Below are 17,110 nucleotides of genomic sequence, written 5' to 3' on the forward strand. Positions count from 1 at the left end.
GTGTGATGATCATTACGGACACCTACAGATGCTGACCACCAAACCGCTCCAGATTCTTTGTTGCTGCCTGAAGCTACCAATCAATTCACACAACCACCAGTGCAGTGATCATCCTCAATATGTGAGCGCTCTGCTTTCAGACAACAGCGGTGCAGCGTTCTCTATTTTTACTTTCTTTAATTCCCCTTCCTCATCTCTCTGTTGTGTTTCCTCTTCAACCTCCCACTGCCTCCTTCTGCCTCCTCCTCCTTAAACAGGAGTTATCAGAGGAATAAAAAAAACGCCACGGGCAGGTTTAACTTGTGCCGGAGGAGTATGAGGCAGTCATCAGAGGTACTGTGGGTAAATAATTCTTTTTTTTTTTATGCTTCTTGGAGACAAAGGCAGAGCAGGCAGCAAGCCTTGAAAAACCGGGATATAAATATAACTAAAGAAATTGATTTCTACGGATCACAGCTTCCTTTTGTAGGAGATAACTCATGCAAATACTGCAAAAGGTTTTTTTTGCAAATATAATGCTTGATTTATATGCTAATGTACACATAATTATGTAAATGCACAATGCTACCTTTCGATTTGCCGGCTCGTTTGTTGAATCACAAAATACAAACTTTGTGTGCCTGTTGCATTTGTCGACAAGGCAATTTATTCCTTGCAGCCATGTGGATATGCAGTGAAGCTGTTTATTTTTATATATACAGAGATTTATAGATCTGGGGAATTTACTGGCTGTGTGGGCTGATTAGTTTGACACAGTTGGTTCCACAGCTAATTCAGTAATGTTATGACTTTACATGCAGACACCTCACAGTGAAGTGACACTAATGACACAAGTGAACATAAGGAAAACAAGGTAACACTATCAGAGATTATAATATGTCATTTTGCTTTTACGAGACACTATTCATTTCTGGGACATTGATTCTTCTGGTGAATGTGTGATTGTGTCAATATAGAGAAATAGCTCTGATCGTTATAGTAACAGTGTCTCTCAACGCAACAGCGAAGATGGTTCGAAGCAGCGGAGAAGCTCCAGTCACACTAAAGTAATTACTAGTTTGAATATCCTTTGCAGAGGAAAATAACTCAGCTCTGTAATTTGCCAAACTTTGTCTTGGTGACTTTGCTCAACATTATAAATGTATATTAACTGAGTCTATTTTCATCAGAGACATTTAACGGTTGGTCTTAATTTTCTGTTCCTATCTTCTGAATCTTTCACGAGGAACTTTGAGCACGCTTTCACACACATCATCATCAAGTCTGGGCTCTTACCTTGGTACTCGAACCTGAAGCCTGGTCTGTTCTGTGAATGATCACTATGGAAATATACTGTGGTCTCATGGGAGGTGGTGAGAAGGGAGGAAGGGATATCCTGGCCGCTAAATCGGCCAATCACTGCGCTTGTGTCAAGGGGCCCGTTGCGGATCTCAAGAAAATCATGGTTGGCCTCGGTGGAGAAGTTGAGGAATTGAACGTGGGCTCCTGGGAGAAGAAGAGGAAATTAACTTGAAAATGGTATCGGTATGAAAAGCACGGTGTTTCTTTTTCACAGTAACTCAGATTTAAATGAACTTCTGCCAGATATATCAACTACAAATGTCCTCATTCCACAATTTGGCCCCTACGTTATATAATTAAAGGTTCTTGAGTCTGGAAATGCCAAATTCATAAGAGCCTCTTGTGATGCTCACCATAACCAACTGGCAAGTAGATTCTCCAGGTGCAGTCACTGTTGCTAGGGTAGTTGCCAGGGAAACCAGGACTGAGAATCATGCCCTCCAACTCCTCCCGGATTCCACCACATTGAGCTGGCAGAGGTAAACAAAGAGTTTCATTAGCATCTGCAAACAGTGATTCTCCCACATTAAAATAACATGACAAATACGCCCTATTGAGGTTCCTTGTTGTAGTGGGAGGTATGAGCAACTACTGTACAAGTAGAAAATATTTGATGGCTTTATATGAGGCATGTAGCATCGTATAAATGTAGCTAGTCCGTTGTTGTAGTAATGTCATAGCAAATGTGAAATATTTTTCCTTTTAAGCAGAAGTTGGAAAAGGATTTTTATGGTGGGTTTAAGTGCAAGCTGATGTGATCTAATCCATTTTTATTGCAATAATAAAAATATGCTTTTAAGAATGTACAGAATTCCATGCAGAAAACCAGCAAACATGCAAATATGGAATTATAATATATTATTGTCATAAAAACAGAAAACCTCATCAAAGGGGAGAAGAGTTCTTAAATAGTGAGATAACCATGTAAGAATTCTTGAGATGCTCGCTTTCTACTTAAGATATCAAGGTTCAATACACTATGTCTTTTGTTGCTCTTCATCTTTAGCTTTTCATCTATAACCACTGATGAATAAATGTTTCTTTGACTGAAATCCACGGCAGAGCTGCACAAGAGCTAGTGAAGAGGTGAGCTGAGAAAAAAGAGGTATGAAAATACTGAAGGGAAGAGGAGATGGGATCAAGAGAGATGAAAAGAGCGAGAGATCTTGACACAAAATTAAAAAGATGAAAGGATCTGAAACTCGTGGTAAAAGAATTAGCTGACTCGAAGACAGGAGACAGACAGAGGTACTAAAAAGGGAAAAAAAAACAAGCAACCAGAGGTGAGAAGATTAAGAAATAAATGGGACAAACAGCTCATATAAGTCAGAGGATGGAGAAACTACGTAGAAAAAATCAGAGTGATGTACCATCGTGTTTCTGGAAGGAATAAGTGAGGGGTTAAATGTTGCCCTGTAGCAGCAGAAAAAAAAACCTGAGGTAATCAGGAAACTGCTGATGCCTGTGAACACGATGAATCTTCCCTCGACTTCAACTAGTCACAGTCTGAGATGGAACTAATTAGGCAGTAGTAGGTTGTTCCAATAAGTGGAACCCGTTTGTCAAGGTGTTCACACAAGCAGGAGGACTCTATGTAACTACGTAACTGGAAAAAAAAACCCAATGCTGCTGCACTCTCAGCTCGCCAGGCAGAAATTCATTTCAGAACTGCCATATCCCTCCTAAACTCAAATACTAAACACAAATAAGTGGAATATTATCTTTGCTTTTGATTTTACTGCATATCACAATTTTTTTAATTTACATTTACATTTAAAAGCGTGGTAATCTTTGGTGTAGTGCTTACTTGTGTAAAGGTGGAAGATATACTCCTCTCATTGAGATGTTGATGACAAATGTATATGGTTTGGAAAGATAACGTGGTGTGATCCCCATGGAGACAGAAATTAGGACGGAAACATCAAGGAAGAAAATAAAGAAGAAGGTATTTTTACCTATGCAGAGAGGAGGCGGGTAGTTCCACCGTCTAACAGTTCCAGGCATACAGGTGATGTGCGAGTTCCCCTGCAAGGAGCGCCCACAAACCAACATGAGCAGAGACACAAAGAGAAAAGAGCAACAAAGAGCAGGCTATGAATTAATTTCTTCTCCCCACTGTCACTCATCTGTTCCTCCAATTATTTGAACCTGCTGCCTGTCTCTACATGACTTCATGTGGTGACTAAATGACTAAATCCATCTGAAGTGACAGAACAATAGAGAGGCAGCATCACAGGCACATTAAGATGATCATACACAGAAGACAGGGAAAGATTACAGAGCAGTTCACATTTATCGCTGCTCTGCTAAAATAAGCGATACAAAAGGCCTTTTTCTGAGAATTGTGTTGTTGACTTTCAAAACTAACTTGCTTTTACAATAAAAAATGATTAAAAACCCAGTTCATAGAACATAAACCTTTTGAACTATTAGAAAGCATCGTTTCACTTGTCTCCCTGATCAAAGATGGCTGCTGCAAAGGTTGATAATGACTTTAGATATTTCCAAAATTAAGGGATAATGGTTTAATTTCCTCCTTATCCTAGCAATCTAACTAATTTACCAACCAATTAATAATCATACAATTTCTAATAGGTAAAGGTGAAAAAAAAATAACAAGGAACTTTTGCATAAAATATATGTAGAGTTGGAGAAGCTGTGTGTTTTAATAGTATGACTGAACTAAGCCAGTGTGCAATAAAGTATGGTTCAATAATAAAAGTTGGCTATATTGTTAGTCACTTCATTTATATCCGAGTGCATTCAAAAACTACTCCCCAATAATGCCACTACTGCAAGAAAAGCAATATACTGGCCATTATATGATTGCAAGTTAGCAACATAACTTCAAACTTTTTCTGACATTATACAATATTATTATACAGTATCATATTGATTATCCATACGGTTTATATAATTTAATGGAGCTTAGGTCAAGACTCAGATGCCTACCATTAACAACAAAATTATTTTAAAGGAGTTATTTTGCTATAGAGCCAACGTTAGCATTAATATATTGTAAACTCTTGTCTCGTCAACAGAATGGTGCACCGAAGCTCTAGGCAAGAATGGAAAGTAAACAGCTGTTAATGATGGTTACGTAGTGATAGTAAAACTCATAAATAGCACCTTAAAGTAACAACACAGAACTGAGATGGTTCCTCAAAGCTGCTCCTTGCCCTTCCACCATCACATTACATCAAAACATGTCACCATAGCCTTTGGACAACTACAGTATCTATGGCAATTAAAAGATGCAGTAAAACTGGTGTGAAAAGAGGCGAGTGACACAAACCAAACCTGGCATTTCTAGATGAGGACGGAGAGTGAGAAGTGATGGGAACACACAGTCCTGACAGGCTTATGTGGTGCAGAGTGGAGGGGGAACTTTCAAGTAGAATTTGTGTGAACTGCTGCATCCAATGTGCTCCACAGATGTCACCATCTGTCTGCTGATGATGACTGTGGAAGCACTGGAGGACGTGCAGAATACAGTCAAACTTGGGAGGCTGTGCTGAATTCTGAGTTTAGAGCAAAGCTCTGCACCGCATCGTCCTATAAATTATAACCAACATATGGAGGATACCTGTCTAGATACCCATCCTATTTGATGAACCTAGAGGGGAACACTGTCATGCATCATAACACCGAGGCTGGATGACAGAGATGAATCATAACAATCATCCTCTAATCTATAAAACCACTGAGACCATTTTCCTAAACCACACAGCTCAGCATATGCATAACTTGTTCACAGGTAAAAAGATGCAAATTAAGGTGCATGCATTCCCGGTCTGGTGTCTATTAAAGCTAAAGTCAGAGTACTCCAAATGTTACTGCAAATATGTTTACACTGATTTAATCACATTAACATAATCAGAGCATAAAGTTCATCGGGGCTGAAAAGTGAAGGATAACTTCTAAGTGAACTTTCGAAAAAAGGGAACGACTAAACACTATCCAGTCCAATAAGTTTACTGCAGTTTCTTCCCTCTGACATTTAGCTTGATCCACGACTGTGAAATGTGACGACTGCTACGAGAGATAAGTGAGAACAGTGGAAAGTGACTGGAGTGACACTGACAGAGGCGAGAAAAGGGATCAATGGGGTTTTATCGGCATTTAATCACAAACCGTATCTGAAGGAGGTAGGTGTTACCTGTAGAGTGTATCCAGGTTCACAGTGGAACGACACCACGTTATTCATCTGAAGTCGTTCCCCGACTTTGATGCCGTTCATTGGAACCACAGGCTCTGGACAGTTGGTCAGAGACACGGCTGGGGGGAGGACGAGGAAAAGACGGAGAAAAGAGGAAGGCTATTTTAATAATAACACAGAGCAATAGGAGAAAAGACTTAAGGTGAGAAAGTCTAATGCAAACACAACCAGTTAATCTTTATAGGAAATGTGTGCTATTTGATGTAATACATCTCCTCGGGGGTGTTGGTATTTACTTGAGTTAGTGAAATACTGTATTTTTTTACTTACTTTTGTATTCCAGCCTGAATCCAGCTGCAGACACGCTGATGTCAGAGAAAAAGTGGAGGTAGAGCTGGTTGGAGGTGCTGTTGAGGAGCGCCGGAACCGTGGTGCCTTGGGGAGAAGATAAATAGTGGAGCTTGGCAATGCTTTCTCCTCCATAGGCCGACCATCACAAAACGCATAAGCTACTGTTCTTTGGTGCATTTGACGATTTAGCGAAGAGCGTGTGTCTGCGTGTGTGTGTGTTTGGGCGTGTATGCAGAATAGATGTATGCATGAATGAGTGTGTGTAGGTGCATTAGAATATTTATGGGGGCAGATACAGCGTAGTATGACCTTCTCGCTTTTAGCAGCACAAAGCGGAGAGACAATGGTTTATTCCAGTATGTGAGTATGTATTCAGCTGATAACAAAAAAAAATATTTTCAAGAAAATAGGAAGAGAACAAAAATCCAATCATTCCCCAATATAACATTTACAGATGTGACCTAAAATTGGTGGTTTAATAACTCAGATTTGTGAGCCTGGCATTTCTCTTTCATCTGTTTACTTCAGGGTACATCTAACATTTACGTTTGGTCTGGTTCCAAGCATAAACAAAGGGAGAATTCCCTGTTGCTGTATCCTCACTATGACAAGAGTAACGCAGCCATTGTAAACAATCATTGACTACAATTCTGCACAGAGAAGGCAGAGAACCTTTGTGGAAACGCACCAAGACTTTGTCAGGGGATGTGCAAACAGATTGGAGTTTTGAAACTTTCCCATGTCTGCACCAGCTGGCTTTATGTACTCTGAATTTAATTTAACACTGTTGCAATGCCAACTGTGCCAAATGAGGCCCCCAGTTTCGGTACTGTATGCGTTGGTGAACAAGCACAGTGTGTTCCAGGTAGTAGGCGCTGCACTGATTAGGCTATTAAGTTGCAGAGACTGTGCTTTTAGGTATAAACTGCTATAGAGTTAACAAGGAATTAGATACATACACTAATACAAATTCAGCAGTACCTGAGAAGCTGCCAAGCATGGTGTCAGTGTTGTCCCCTCCGTCGAACACCTCCAGCGAGTCCCAGTTCTGCTCTGTGACAAAGCTGATTACCTGGATCTGAGAAAGGGAAGAGACAGACCCAAAGAGGGGATGGAGGAGGAACACAATTAGTGACAAGTAGGAAAAAATGGAAACATTAATTCAGTACAGAATCTGGTAAAGGGATGTGATTTAGAGAGCAGAGTAGTAACAGGAGGGTCGAGTGTGCATACAGTATGTAGGGAAATTAAAAATTAGGTCTTAACTCAAAGGACTAAAAACATGGTCATCTGTCCAGCTTCACTCTCATTCGGTCATGGCAAGTCAACAATCGATCCATTTATGTAAACAAAGATTGTGAGAAGGTTCTATAAAGGCTCAGTTAACTACACAAACGTTTTTCCTTCTCTTCACACCGTTTAAAGTACATAAAGGGTGAAATAAAACTTTACCAAAGACATGAAGGACTTTGAAAACAAGGGTGCCCAATTCTCAGGGGAATGGAACACAATCGTTCGACAATATACGTCTTGCTTCCTTTTCATTTTTAAATGCCTCGTTAAAAGGCTGTGTTCAAGTGGTGACTATTGGATTTGAAATGAAGAAAACTCGAGGACAGCTGCAGAGACTGTTGAATATTCTTCAAGGAGATGCTGAGACGCTGAGACTTATTCTAACAACAGTCACCACTGTTGAGAAAACAAAGACTCCACGTACTGGTGGAACAGCAGCTCAGCTGCCTAAATGATGTGCTTAAAACTTATTTCGCTGTCGTATGCTGACCAAAGGAAGTGGTACTGTGGGCTTCCCCCTAATATCTAAACGTGAAAGTGTGAGAAACATCTTTGGTCTTTGTCTTGAGAGGCAATTCCTCCACATCTTCAACATCGTATGTGTCCTCCTTCATTCTTTCACCCTGACCAAACATCCCTTTCTGTTCTCCCATCACACCCATTCTTTAGTCCTCCATTCCTTCTGCCTCCAATGGTAATAGATCGGATATGAGCCAATTAAAGGGGCAGTAGGGGTTCTGGCACAACCCGGGGAGTCGAGGCAGATCACAGATTGATCTTTCATTAGGGGGCCATGGCAAATGTTCCGGCAAGGCACCGTGCTCCTTTAAGTTCTCTTCTGAATCGTGACACTTCAAACTAATGTGTCTCTGCTCACTGTAGGAAGGGGAGCAAGAGTGCGAAGAAGACAGACGCAGAGAAAGGGGATGAAGGTGCAAAACAGATGAGGTGGAGTAGGAATAGTAGGGATGAGGATTCATCTTCAGAGAGTACGGACAAACAGCGCCGCACACTCTGCAGTTAGCACCTCTCAATGTAGCAGTGCAGTGCAGTGATCCCTTGGTAGTGAGGAAGTGTGTGTGTGTGTCTGTGTGTGGAGCAGGCCCCATGAACACAAAGGCTCCTATATTACATATCTATTTCACTGCGGTGCTTTTTTACGTTTCAGAGCGAGTGTGTGCAGTCAGATCTCGGTTCTTCATCCTCTATCTCACCTCCAAGATATTGCGATGTTAGTGTGTTGTGCGGCATGCTAAGCGCGCCTCAGGGCTATCTCGGGTATTTGACCTGCAAGGACAGTCAGCTGAGATGGAGGAGCTAATAGCTGAGGGACGGCACTGAGGTCATTAGCCACAGAGGCTGGAGCATAAGCCTAAAAAACTTTCCATCAGGCGGATCCACAGGGACTTCGCTCGGGTTCCCGGTGGGGTTCCATCACACACGAATCAAAGAATAGGAATATGCAAAGTGAATTAACTCCCACGAAAGAAAAGTAAAGTAATTTAAGAGGAAATTCTACAAATGTATTTCTGGTTTTCAGTTTCTGGTATAGTGATCTGCCAAATTAAATCAGAGCTCTCCTGTACACAGAACTGTAAACGCTTCACTTTGATATACAGACGCTAGCTCTGTTAATTGGAACCCTTGGTAACCTGAAAACACATCACCCCTTGTTCCCAAGACCACGCAGAGCTGCAATGGCTAGAGGCTACAGATAAATAAAATCTGTTAAATGATTTAACAGTCTGACCAGAGACATTTTTAAAAGGGGATTAGTCCATATGTTTAAAGTGAACAAATGGGTCACTAGAGCTCTTCAGAAAAATGTTCTTTAATGGAGAATCTTATATAATAAACTCAAGCTGATAGGCAGCAGATAAAACCGCATTTAAATCTTAAATCTGAATCTATTTCATTATATTTCATGCCACTAAGTCAGTTATTTAAATGTCCTATTTTATCATGATGCTGCCTGTGTATCCTCGACAGTGTGCACACGGTGCCGTTTTTCTGTGGATTGTGTGTAAATTAGAAAACATAAAATTGCGTTTGAGGTGGGTTAAGGTATTGAATGCAAATTTAACTCTTGTAAATAATTACCTCTGTTTTGTTATTTTTGAAAAAAACTAATTATTACCAAGCTGTCATTCAGGAGGAAGAAACTGTTATTGCAAACCTGGATTCCTGATCCTTCGGGAACAGTGATCTTCCACACACAGTTGAGGCTGTTGAGGTACGGCTCAGGAAAGCCAGGAGACAAGATGGTGCCTGTTCGGTAAGTCAGATTCCCTCCACATGGAACTGCAGGAAAAAAGCAGAGATTCCTGTTTGCTGTCCTTTTCCCCCCACACTAAACGTATAAGATTAAATCACAACCAAAATGTCAATGTGCTCCAAGACTACACAACTAGTCTGATCCACCTGGCCATCAAAGCACTCACAGACACACGCTAACACACACATTATCTGCCCAGCTTGTTCTGCACATCGACACATCTGGTGACAGTGTAGAGCATCTGTTACAGCTGTAAGTTGTGTGTGTGAATGTGTCTGTGTATATACACTACATGTGGGTATCACCATATGCGTGCGTGTGTGTGTATGTCTGTGTGTATTTGTGACCCTCAGCAGTCCCTGCTACCTGTGTGCTGCATGGCTGAACCTTGCTGTGTTGCTAGAGGCGCTGGCTGGCAGCCCACATCTGTGTCAGACTAACAAGAGTTTGACACTCGTGTTATCAAGCGAGAGAGACTGAGGCACAAGACATGGCAGGAAACAAAGTAAAGAAGGAAAAGGAGCTACAAAACTAAGAAAGAAAGGACAGAGAGAGAGAGAGAGGAACCAACCACACAACCACACAACCACACAACCACACGGAAGGCTTTAAATGAATGTGTGTGTCTGTGTTTCACTGTTGGTGCCCCACCTATACAGCTGGGTATGGAGCTGTTCCATTGTGCCAAAGCGTTGGGAACGGTCAAACATTCAATAGCGCTTGATCCCTCCAGCATGTAACCTGGGCTGCACTCAAAGCGGATCACTGCGCCAACAGCAAAGTTGTTGCCCATCCGGCGGCCATTTCTGGGCTCAGGGACTGAGCTGCACTGGGTGGCACTGGTCCGTGGCACAGCTTCGGAGAAACACAGAGAGAGAGAGCGAGAGAGAGACAGATTGGTTTTGAGTCATTACCTGTAACATTTATCCGTATTGAGAACTTTGAAAAGAGCTCATCACTTTATATCATTAGGGGACTTGTATAAATCTCACTATTTTATCAGTGTCAGTGTGATCAGTGTGTCCCAAATAGATAAAACCAAATCTGATATTTAGTTTCTCTTTGCCTTGTGGTTCCTTCAGCTTACTTACAATAAAATGCAAAAATGAATTATTTATTCATTAAATTTCCTCCAGAGCTGCTGCTGCCTGTGGATATCTGCAGCAAATGCCATTTCTGCTACACTGCATTGTTTAAGGGAAAATAACAATTCAAGAGATAAGTCCCTCTTAGGGGACTAGATGAAATGGGGAGTTTAAGCACAACCTTTTCAACAGACGGCCACACTTTTACTGAGTTAATGCTCCAGATCACACACTTCTGCAGACACACACACAAGCAAGTCAGAGCTGAAACAGTGGCTGAAGTCATCTATTATGGAGAGAAACATAGGGACTGCAGGACTTGTGAGCATGCATGTGTGTGTGTGTCTGTTACAAACTTACCCTGGTAGACCAAATGGAATCCTCTAGAGCTGGACTGGCCTTTTGAGGTGAAGCGGATCAGTACTTGGTTGGAGGTAGCCAACGGCAATGACTCGCCTTGAGTGGAGAAAAGGTACAGACTTAGATTGTGATGTTTTCAGCAAAATGCTGCCTTCACTTTATGTTTGTTTGGGTACAAAGGACTGTTTCTTCATAACCAATTATCACCTAAGCACATGCAGTTAACTAACAAACATTCCACTTAGCGGTCTGGTGCAAAACAATTTAGGTGTGAAAGGAAGCAGCTATTTTAAGGGACTCAATCTGTGTCCACATGAAAGTTAAAAAAAAGTAGCTACTAGATGCTGATTGTGTGAAACATAACAACCTGCAGATGTCTCTGAGAATAGCTTTAGAGACTCTCTTTGTGGGATACACTGCAGGAAAGTTTGGTCTCAAGCTGTGTTATGTCGTCATATTAGACTTCAGATGAACTTACTGTGGTGAAACTATAACATGCTCATGAGGCATCATGAGCATATCACAATATGCAAATGCATGGCGGTTATTAAGATTAGCCTAATATTCTACGGTCATATGGGACTATGCTTATCTGCGATGCTTATCAGATAGCCAACAATTTCCTTCAGCTACATTGTGTCTAAATGGGATGTGTCTAAATGATTATTGGCACTGATATTATCCTGTCTGACTGCAGTCTGCCCCTGAAAAGTTGTGTTCTTGGAGCTCAGAAGTTACTTTTGATCACTAAATGAACCTTGAACATTTTGTCAACTAATTATCCTCAGTGTCTTGTTTTTCTCTGCTAAAATATATTTCTGATTCAGGGTTGATTTCTTCGTCATGGCCTTGCTTCGCTATTGTAAATCTCACCCCCGACTGTAGCTCGCATCAATTAAGAGATCATAAATCAAGAGTCTGGCGCTGGGTTAAAACGGTGCGGTGACAGTCCTGAGTGCCGTAGACCCAGCTGCAGAGATCATACCTCTGTCTGCTTTGACTTCGCTGCCCGTGTGTGAAATACAGAATCAAATTCAAGGTTGGATTTATCACCTGCTGTGTAAGGCTCTCCACAATCAAGCTCCTGCTTACATTCAGAAAGTCTTAATAGCACACTGCACAGGCAGAACTGTGAGGTCACCTGACCACAGTTTAGTGGCTGTCCATCTGTCAAAATTAAAGACCAAAGGGTGATCAAGTGTTGGTTGTTGTAGCTGCCAGATTGAGGAACAGCCAACAGGCTCTCGACCAGTCGGGTGTGAGTTGAGCTTTAAATGGCATCTGAGAACCATTAGTGGTTTGTCTGGTCTGTGTGTGAAATGTATTTTTCCACCAAAAAAAGTGAGGATTTCTCTGCAAGATGATATATTCATGAACTACTACAGACGAGCTCAGTATTTCTTGGGGATGCTTGAGCATTATTTCTCTGAGAACATCTATCTGTGCCAATATTTTAAACCCCTGGAAAAACAATATTTTATCACTGAAATTGGTGATATGATCTCCAGCTATTCTCATAATCTTCGAGTGTTAGTGTAATTAAACACAAGAAAACCCAACATGGTGTATCTACTGTGGTGGAAAACTATTTGTTGACTGACACAGAACATGATATAAAGTGTGAGCATCTCTGTCTCTGCCTCTCTGTCTTTCTCTCAGTGTGCTGCTGACTGGCTCTCTGCAGTGGATCTCATTACTCTGCATCTGCTTGCTGTCACACTGTAGTGGGAGGCAGACGTGCTTAACCCCAGAGGCAACATTTGTGTGTCTGAGTCTGTGTGTGTGTCAGCGAGTCTATCCTCTGCATACATGTTTTTGCTCATGTTTTTTCTGTGTGAATATTTCTATGCCTTTAAGTGCAGTGTCCTGAGATAGCTCCGATGGCACACTTTCTTCATGCGTCATCGCCAGACTGTTCAAATTCCGCTGTAGGATCCCCAAGGCATGCTGGGTAGTTTATTAGAGGAAGCCCTTGCTGCGTGCTGTCATGGTGACAGTGTTTTATAATTTGCTGTGCGGTGCAGGTATTCATCCAGACAGATCAAACATGTGTCAGCATGTAACTTATCAACCCCTCTGGCCACTCTCCAGCTCCAAACTGCTTTGCCCTTAAAAAGATCCTCCACGCTGGCAATATGAAAGACTCACAAGGACAGATATGACTTTGGCTGGGAGTCAATAGTCAAAATTCAGTGGCAAATGTTGCTGTGCACTGATTCAGACACAACAGTCACCAGGAACAATGCCAGAGATTAACACACAAGCTGTTAAACTACGATTCAAATGGCTTCAGAGTTAAAAACACAGTCGGCCTGGCAGGGATTACAGGAAGCACATTTTTTAACATTTCATGAATACATGTTTGCACCGACACACAAGTAGCTTTAATGATTAAAGTGGTCAAACTTGGGTATGGCTGAAAAAATAAGACTCCCTTGTCATAGCTGATGGCCAGAAGACTGACAATTGACATTTCTTTTCTATCAATCAATTCAAAAATTTGCATTTTGATAGGTCTTCCTGTTTTCCTGATCCAGCCTTTTCATCCCTGCAGACTACAAGCTCTCCCCTTTTATTTTCTAATTCTAATCTTTTATCATTCGTTTACCGTAATTTCTTTTGCCTCATTCCTGCCATTTTAATCTGCTTGTAGCCGGCGCCTCCGATAATTCACAATCACTGCCTTTCCTTTTCAAAAGGGGTGATTTCCTTCACATGGCATGACAGTAATGAAAACATGCTTTACTCTGACTGCTTTAAAGTCATATGCTGTTAAAGGTTAGTGTAATCACAGCAAATTGCTTCCTATTTTGACTGATGTAATTTATAATACATGACAAATAATATGCTGTCGAACACAAAAATCCTCATCACCCGGCTGTGTATTTACTGCACCTAATGATAGCTTGTACAATTATAATACATGGGTGAAGTCTTTAATTTATAGGTTTGCAGATACTGTATGTGTGCCAGTCGATTTATGAGCGTCGGTGTGAGTATAGTAGATACAGGTACACACTTCTGGGTTACACTTAATTCATGCCAGTTATACCCACGTGCACTAGTTCTCCAGCATCACTGTCTGTGTGGGCAAAAAGTCTCTCTTCCCTTGCCAATGTGTGTCAGCTCTGCTCTGCCATGCCTGGTTAGAGAGCTCTGTGAACCTGCCGCCAGGAGTCCGCAGTTAATATAGCGTCCTGTTTATTGAGCTGTAAACTGGATTTTCTGAGGCTGCCCTGGACACAAACCAAAGTAATCATTTTGCTTTTGTCAAGCCACAGGGCTACGGCAGGCTGAGATGGAGAGCTGGCCTAAACTCACACACCTTTTCACTCGCACGGTCTTCAAATGTTGAACCTCCCACTACTCCGGCTATTGCTTTTGTAGCCCGTCAACACAGTTGCGGCATTTATCACATCCACGCATCCGAAATTTTACAACACCGCTGCAACACAAATCATTCTCTTTGCTTCACCTTCTCCCTTTTAACCTTACACATGTTATCTTTTTTTTTGCTTGTCTCCATTTTCTCTCTCTCACTCTAACTGCTCTTTTTTACTTCTTCTTATCTGCACGCACCTGGGCTGTACCTCTGTTGTGGATCTTTTTGCAAAGGGAGGCTGTTTCATGAGACCTAACTTCATTTAGAGGCTAAATTAGATGTCAGTTTATCTTTGGGATCAAGGAAAAACAAGATTAGCTTAGATAACAGCAAAGAAAACGATCAAATTACATTATGACAATTAATAGATTTGAAAAGAAATTAATTGGTCTGGATGCCAGTTAAAGGTCATAGGTTTGGGTTGCGAGAGAGTATTTCATAGATTTTTCACAAGATTAACAGAATTAAAAAATAAATAAATAAATTAAGATATTGCACTTGAATATAATCATGGCATTTCTTCAAATGTGATTTTGATTTGATTTTATGGAATTGTTTATTACAACATAATATAAATTAAAGCTTTTAAATAAAAGCACAATTTGGTAAGGCATGTGGCCATGTTTTGTGGGTTTACTCGAGGTAATTATTACACAGTGGCAGCAGTTGAGGTGAGGATTTATCCAGCTGTCCCCCAGCGATTAATAAACAGCTACAAGCTGAACAGTTGAGACAATATAATTAACATAATACTGATGCTTCAGGTCTGTAATTCACTATTTATGTAATAGCTGTGGTAATGTTTAGTGAGTAACTTTGCTTCGTCCTAAATATGCAGGTCGGTTTTTCTTGGGGATGGGAGACAGGAAATCTCTATCTCATTTCCCTGCACTAAACCTAGCATGTAACTGTTTGTGTGCTATGGGTGTGCGTATGCATACCCTGAGAGTTGACATGTGTGTTCATGCAATACCATCTCATGCGTGTATGCATGCAAGTCTTCTTGAGCCTGTCTGCTGATGTGTTATCCCTGTGACTCTTTAAGTTGTTGTTGTCACTGCTGGATTGTTTTACAGCTCACTGGAGCCCACCTGCAGCCACGGCAGCTCTGCCTGTGTCAGCAATTTGTCTCCGACTTTAACTGGATCCTTATGAAAGGCATATGGCTAAGACAACATTTTATTTAGTCCTCTGTCGTGTCAAAGAATAATGTCTGGGAGATCAAATAGTCAAATCAAATTCTCTGATTTGTTGCAAGCTGGGTCTGAATATGAAATGAGAGCTGCATAAGCATGTGTGAATCACATTTTGCCTACCTGCAGCTCCATTTAAATAGCTTGTGTTTTCCACCTCCCTGACATTTTTATTGAAATATACTGTACAGACACTGCACAAAATGTGTCTGCATGCTGGCACTTGATTATGTAGGTTTGTGTTTAAGTACCTGTGTGAGCTCCAGACAAGGAGCTAAGGACGCGGGAATGTTGCGTCGCTCCATCATAAACCTCCACAATGTCATTGAGCGCGGTCTGGAAGAAGGCGAACTGGCTGAAGACAACTAGAAAAGACAGATATGGACAGAAAACTGACATGAGACGAAAGTGAAATTAGCTAAAATTAGTGCATGCATCAGAGTCACACTGAAAAATCCATCAAATCCATTAAGTGACACAGAAATCACAGAAAAAAGTACTTTGTAGTTTCTACTTGCAAAAGAATATTATCAACGGCAATTTCAATCAAACTGTCTTCTTTGAAGCGAGGTGGATAATGCCAGGAGTTATGACAACACAACAAAAAACTGATATTACACAGGGAGATCAGCAATCTTGTCTGGGCTTGATGGCTTGTCAGTAGATGACAGGCTTCTGCAATGACAGCCAATCTGTTGTACAACGCGCTGGCTCCACTATGGTGCTTTCATGCTCTCAACCACTCTCTCCACTGCTATTGCCTGAACATATTCAGCCCTGTCACATCTAATCTTTATCAAGTTTACTTTTGGTGAGTATTGTAGGTTATAGAGGAGCGATGGAAGGACCTTCTCCTACGAGTTATACTTGTTCAACATGATTCAGCATCTGTCTCTTACTCATCCTCAGTCGTTTCTGTAACTTGCACGTCCTCTGTATATGCTCTCTATCTGTGTCTATTATGTGACCAGCCAGTGGGTGCAGTGACACCTGGCCTGTTCTCTACATTTGAAACAAATATCGTATTAAGAGTCGGTGTTAGGGCCTAATAAGGAGAATGGAGGCCAGAGCATTTGTGGCTCTGCACGACAAACTATGTTGCCTCGGGCCTCGTTGTCATTTTCCAGGAAAATGCAAATGTGGACTTTAATTATTTCAACTTCCTTCCTCACTTTCACTTCACTGAGCAAAATATGTTGCCGGCATGATCCAAGGAGACAAGGATGAGTGCCCAGCCTTTTTGGAACGGCGCCGTATCTCCGAATGGGCATCGTGACCTCGACATTCAGAAAGACTGGGGTGAAGTGCCCAGAAGCCAAACACATGCCGGACGCTGCTGTTTGGTGTAATTTAACAATGACAGAACATGAACTTCCCCTTAGAGAGGCACTGTGATGATAACTCATTAAAGTGCCAGAAGAGGGGGTGGGGGTGGAAGGAGAGAAAAATAGCCAAGGAGAGAAACGGAACGACATCATAAATCAGCATGTGAAACACTTTTGATTTTGCATGTTTGAGCTGTGCCACAACCTGCATTGTTGCTTTTTTTTTTTTTTTTGCTTTCTGAGCAATTTGCTGCGCCCACAGTATCAGATCACATATTGGAAGCAAGCTGTGACCTTTAAGATGGAAATGCCAAAAAAGTAGCAAAACTCCAGGAACTCTGAATCT

At 41.4% G+C, this 17,110-nt stretch overlaps 1 protein-coding gene across 2 annotated transcripts in view; it reads right to left on the bottom strand.

Moving 5' to 3' along the window:
- Positions 1-17,110, bottom strand: part of csmd2 (CUB and Sushi multiple domains 2) — a 241,768-nt gene that overhangs the window by 46,863 nt on the left and 177,795 nt on the right. For both annotated transcript variants that reach the window (XM_085792239.1, XM_085792238.1), the window contains exons 33-42: positions 15,691-15,804; positions 10,865-10,960; positions 10,071-10,274; positions 9,321-9,445; positions 6,833-6,929; positions 5,831-5,935; positions 5,501-5,619; positions 3,297-3,366; positions 1,695-1,811; positions 1,276-1,485 (exon numbers count right to left, since the gene is read on the bottom strand). In XM_085792239.1, coding sequence (XP_085648365.1) covers positions 1,276-1,485; positions 1,695-1,811; positions 3,297-3,366; positions 5,501-5,619; positions 5,831-5,935; positions 6,833-6,929; positions 9,321-9,445; positions 10,071-10,274; positions 10,865-10,960; positions 15,691-15,804 — 1,257 coding nt within the window. The remainder of the gene's footprint in view (positions 1-1,275; positions 1,486-1,694; positions 1,812-3,296; positions 3,367-5,500; positions 5,620-5,830; positions 5,936-6,832; positions 6,930-9,320; positions 9,446-10,070; positions 10,275-10,864; positions 10,961-15,690; positions 15,805-17,110) is intronic.

The sequence above is a fragment of the Trachurus japonicus genome, chromosome 11, assembly GCF_045865225.1.
Source record: "Trachurus japonicus isolate A0001 chromosome 11, Traja_1.0".
Lineage (NCBI taxonomy): Eukaryota > Metazoa > Chordata > Actinopteri > Carangiformes > Carangidae > Trachurus > Trachurus japonicus.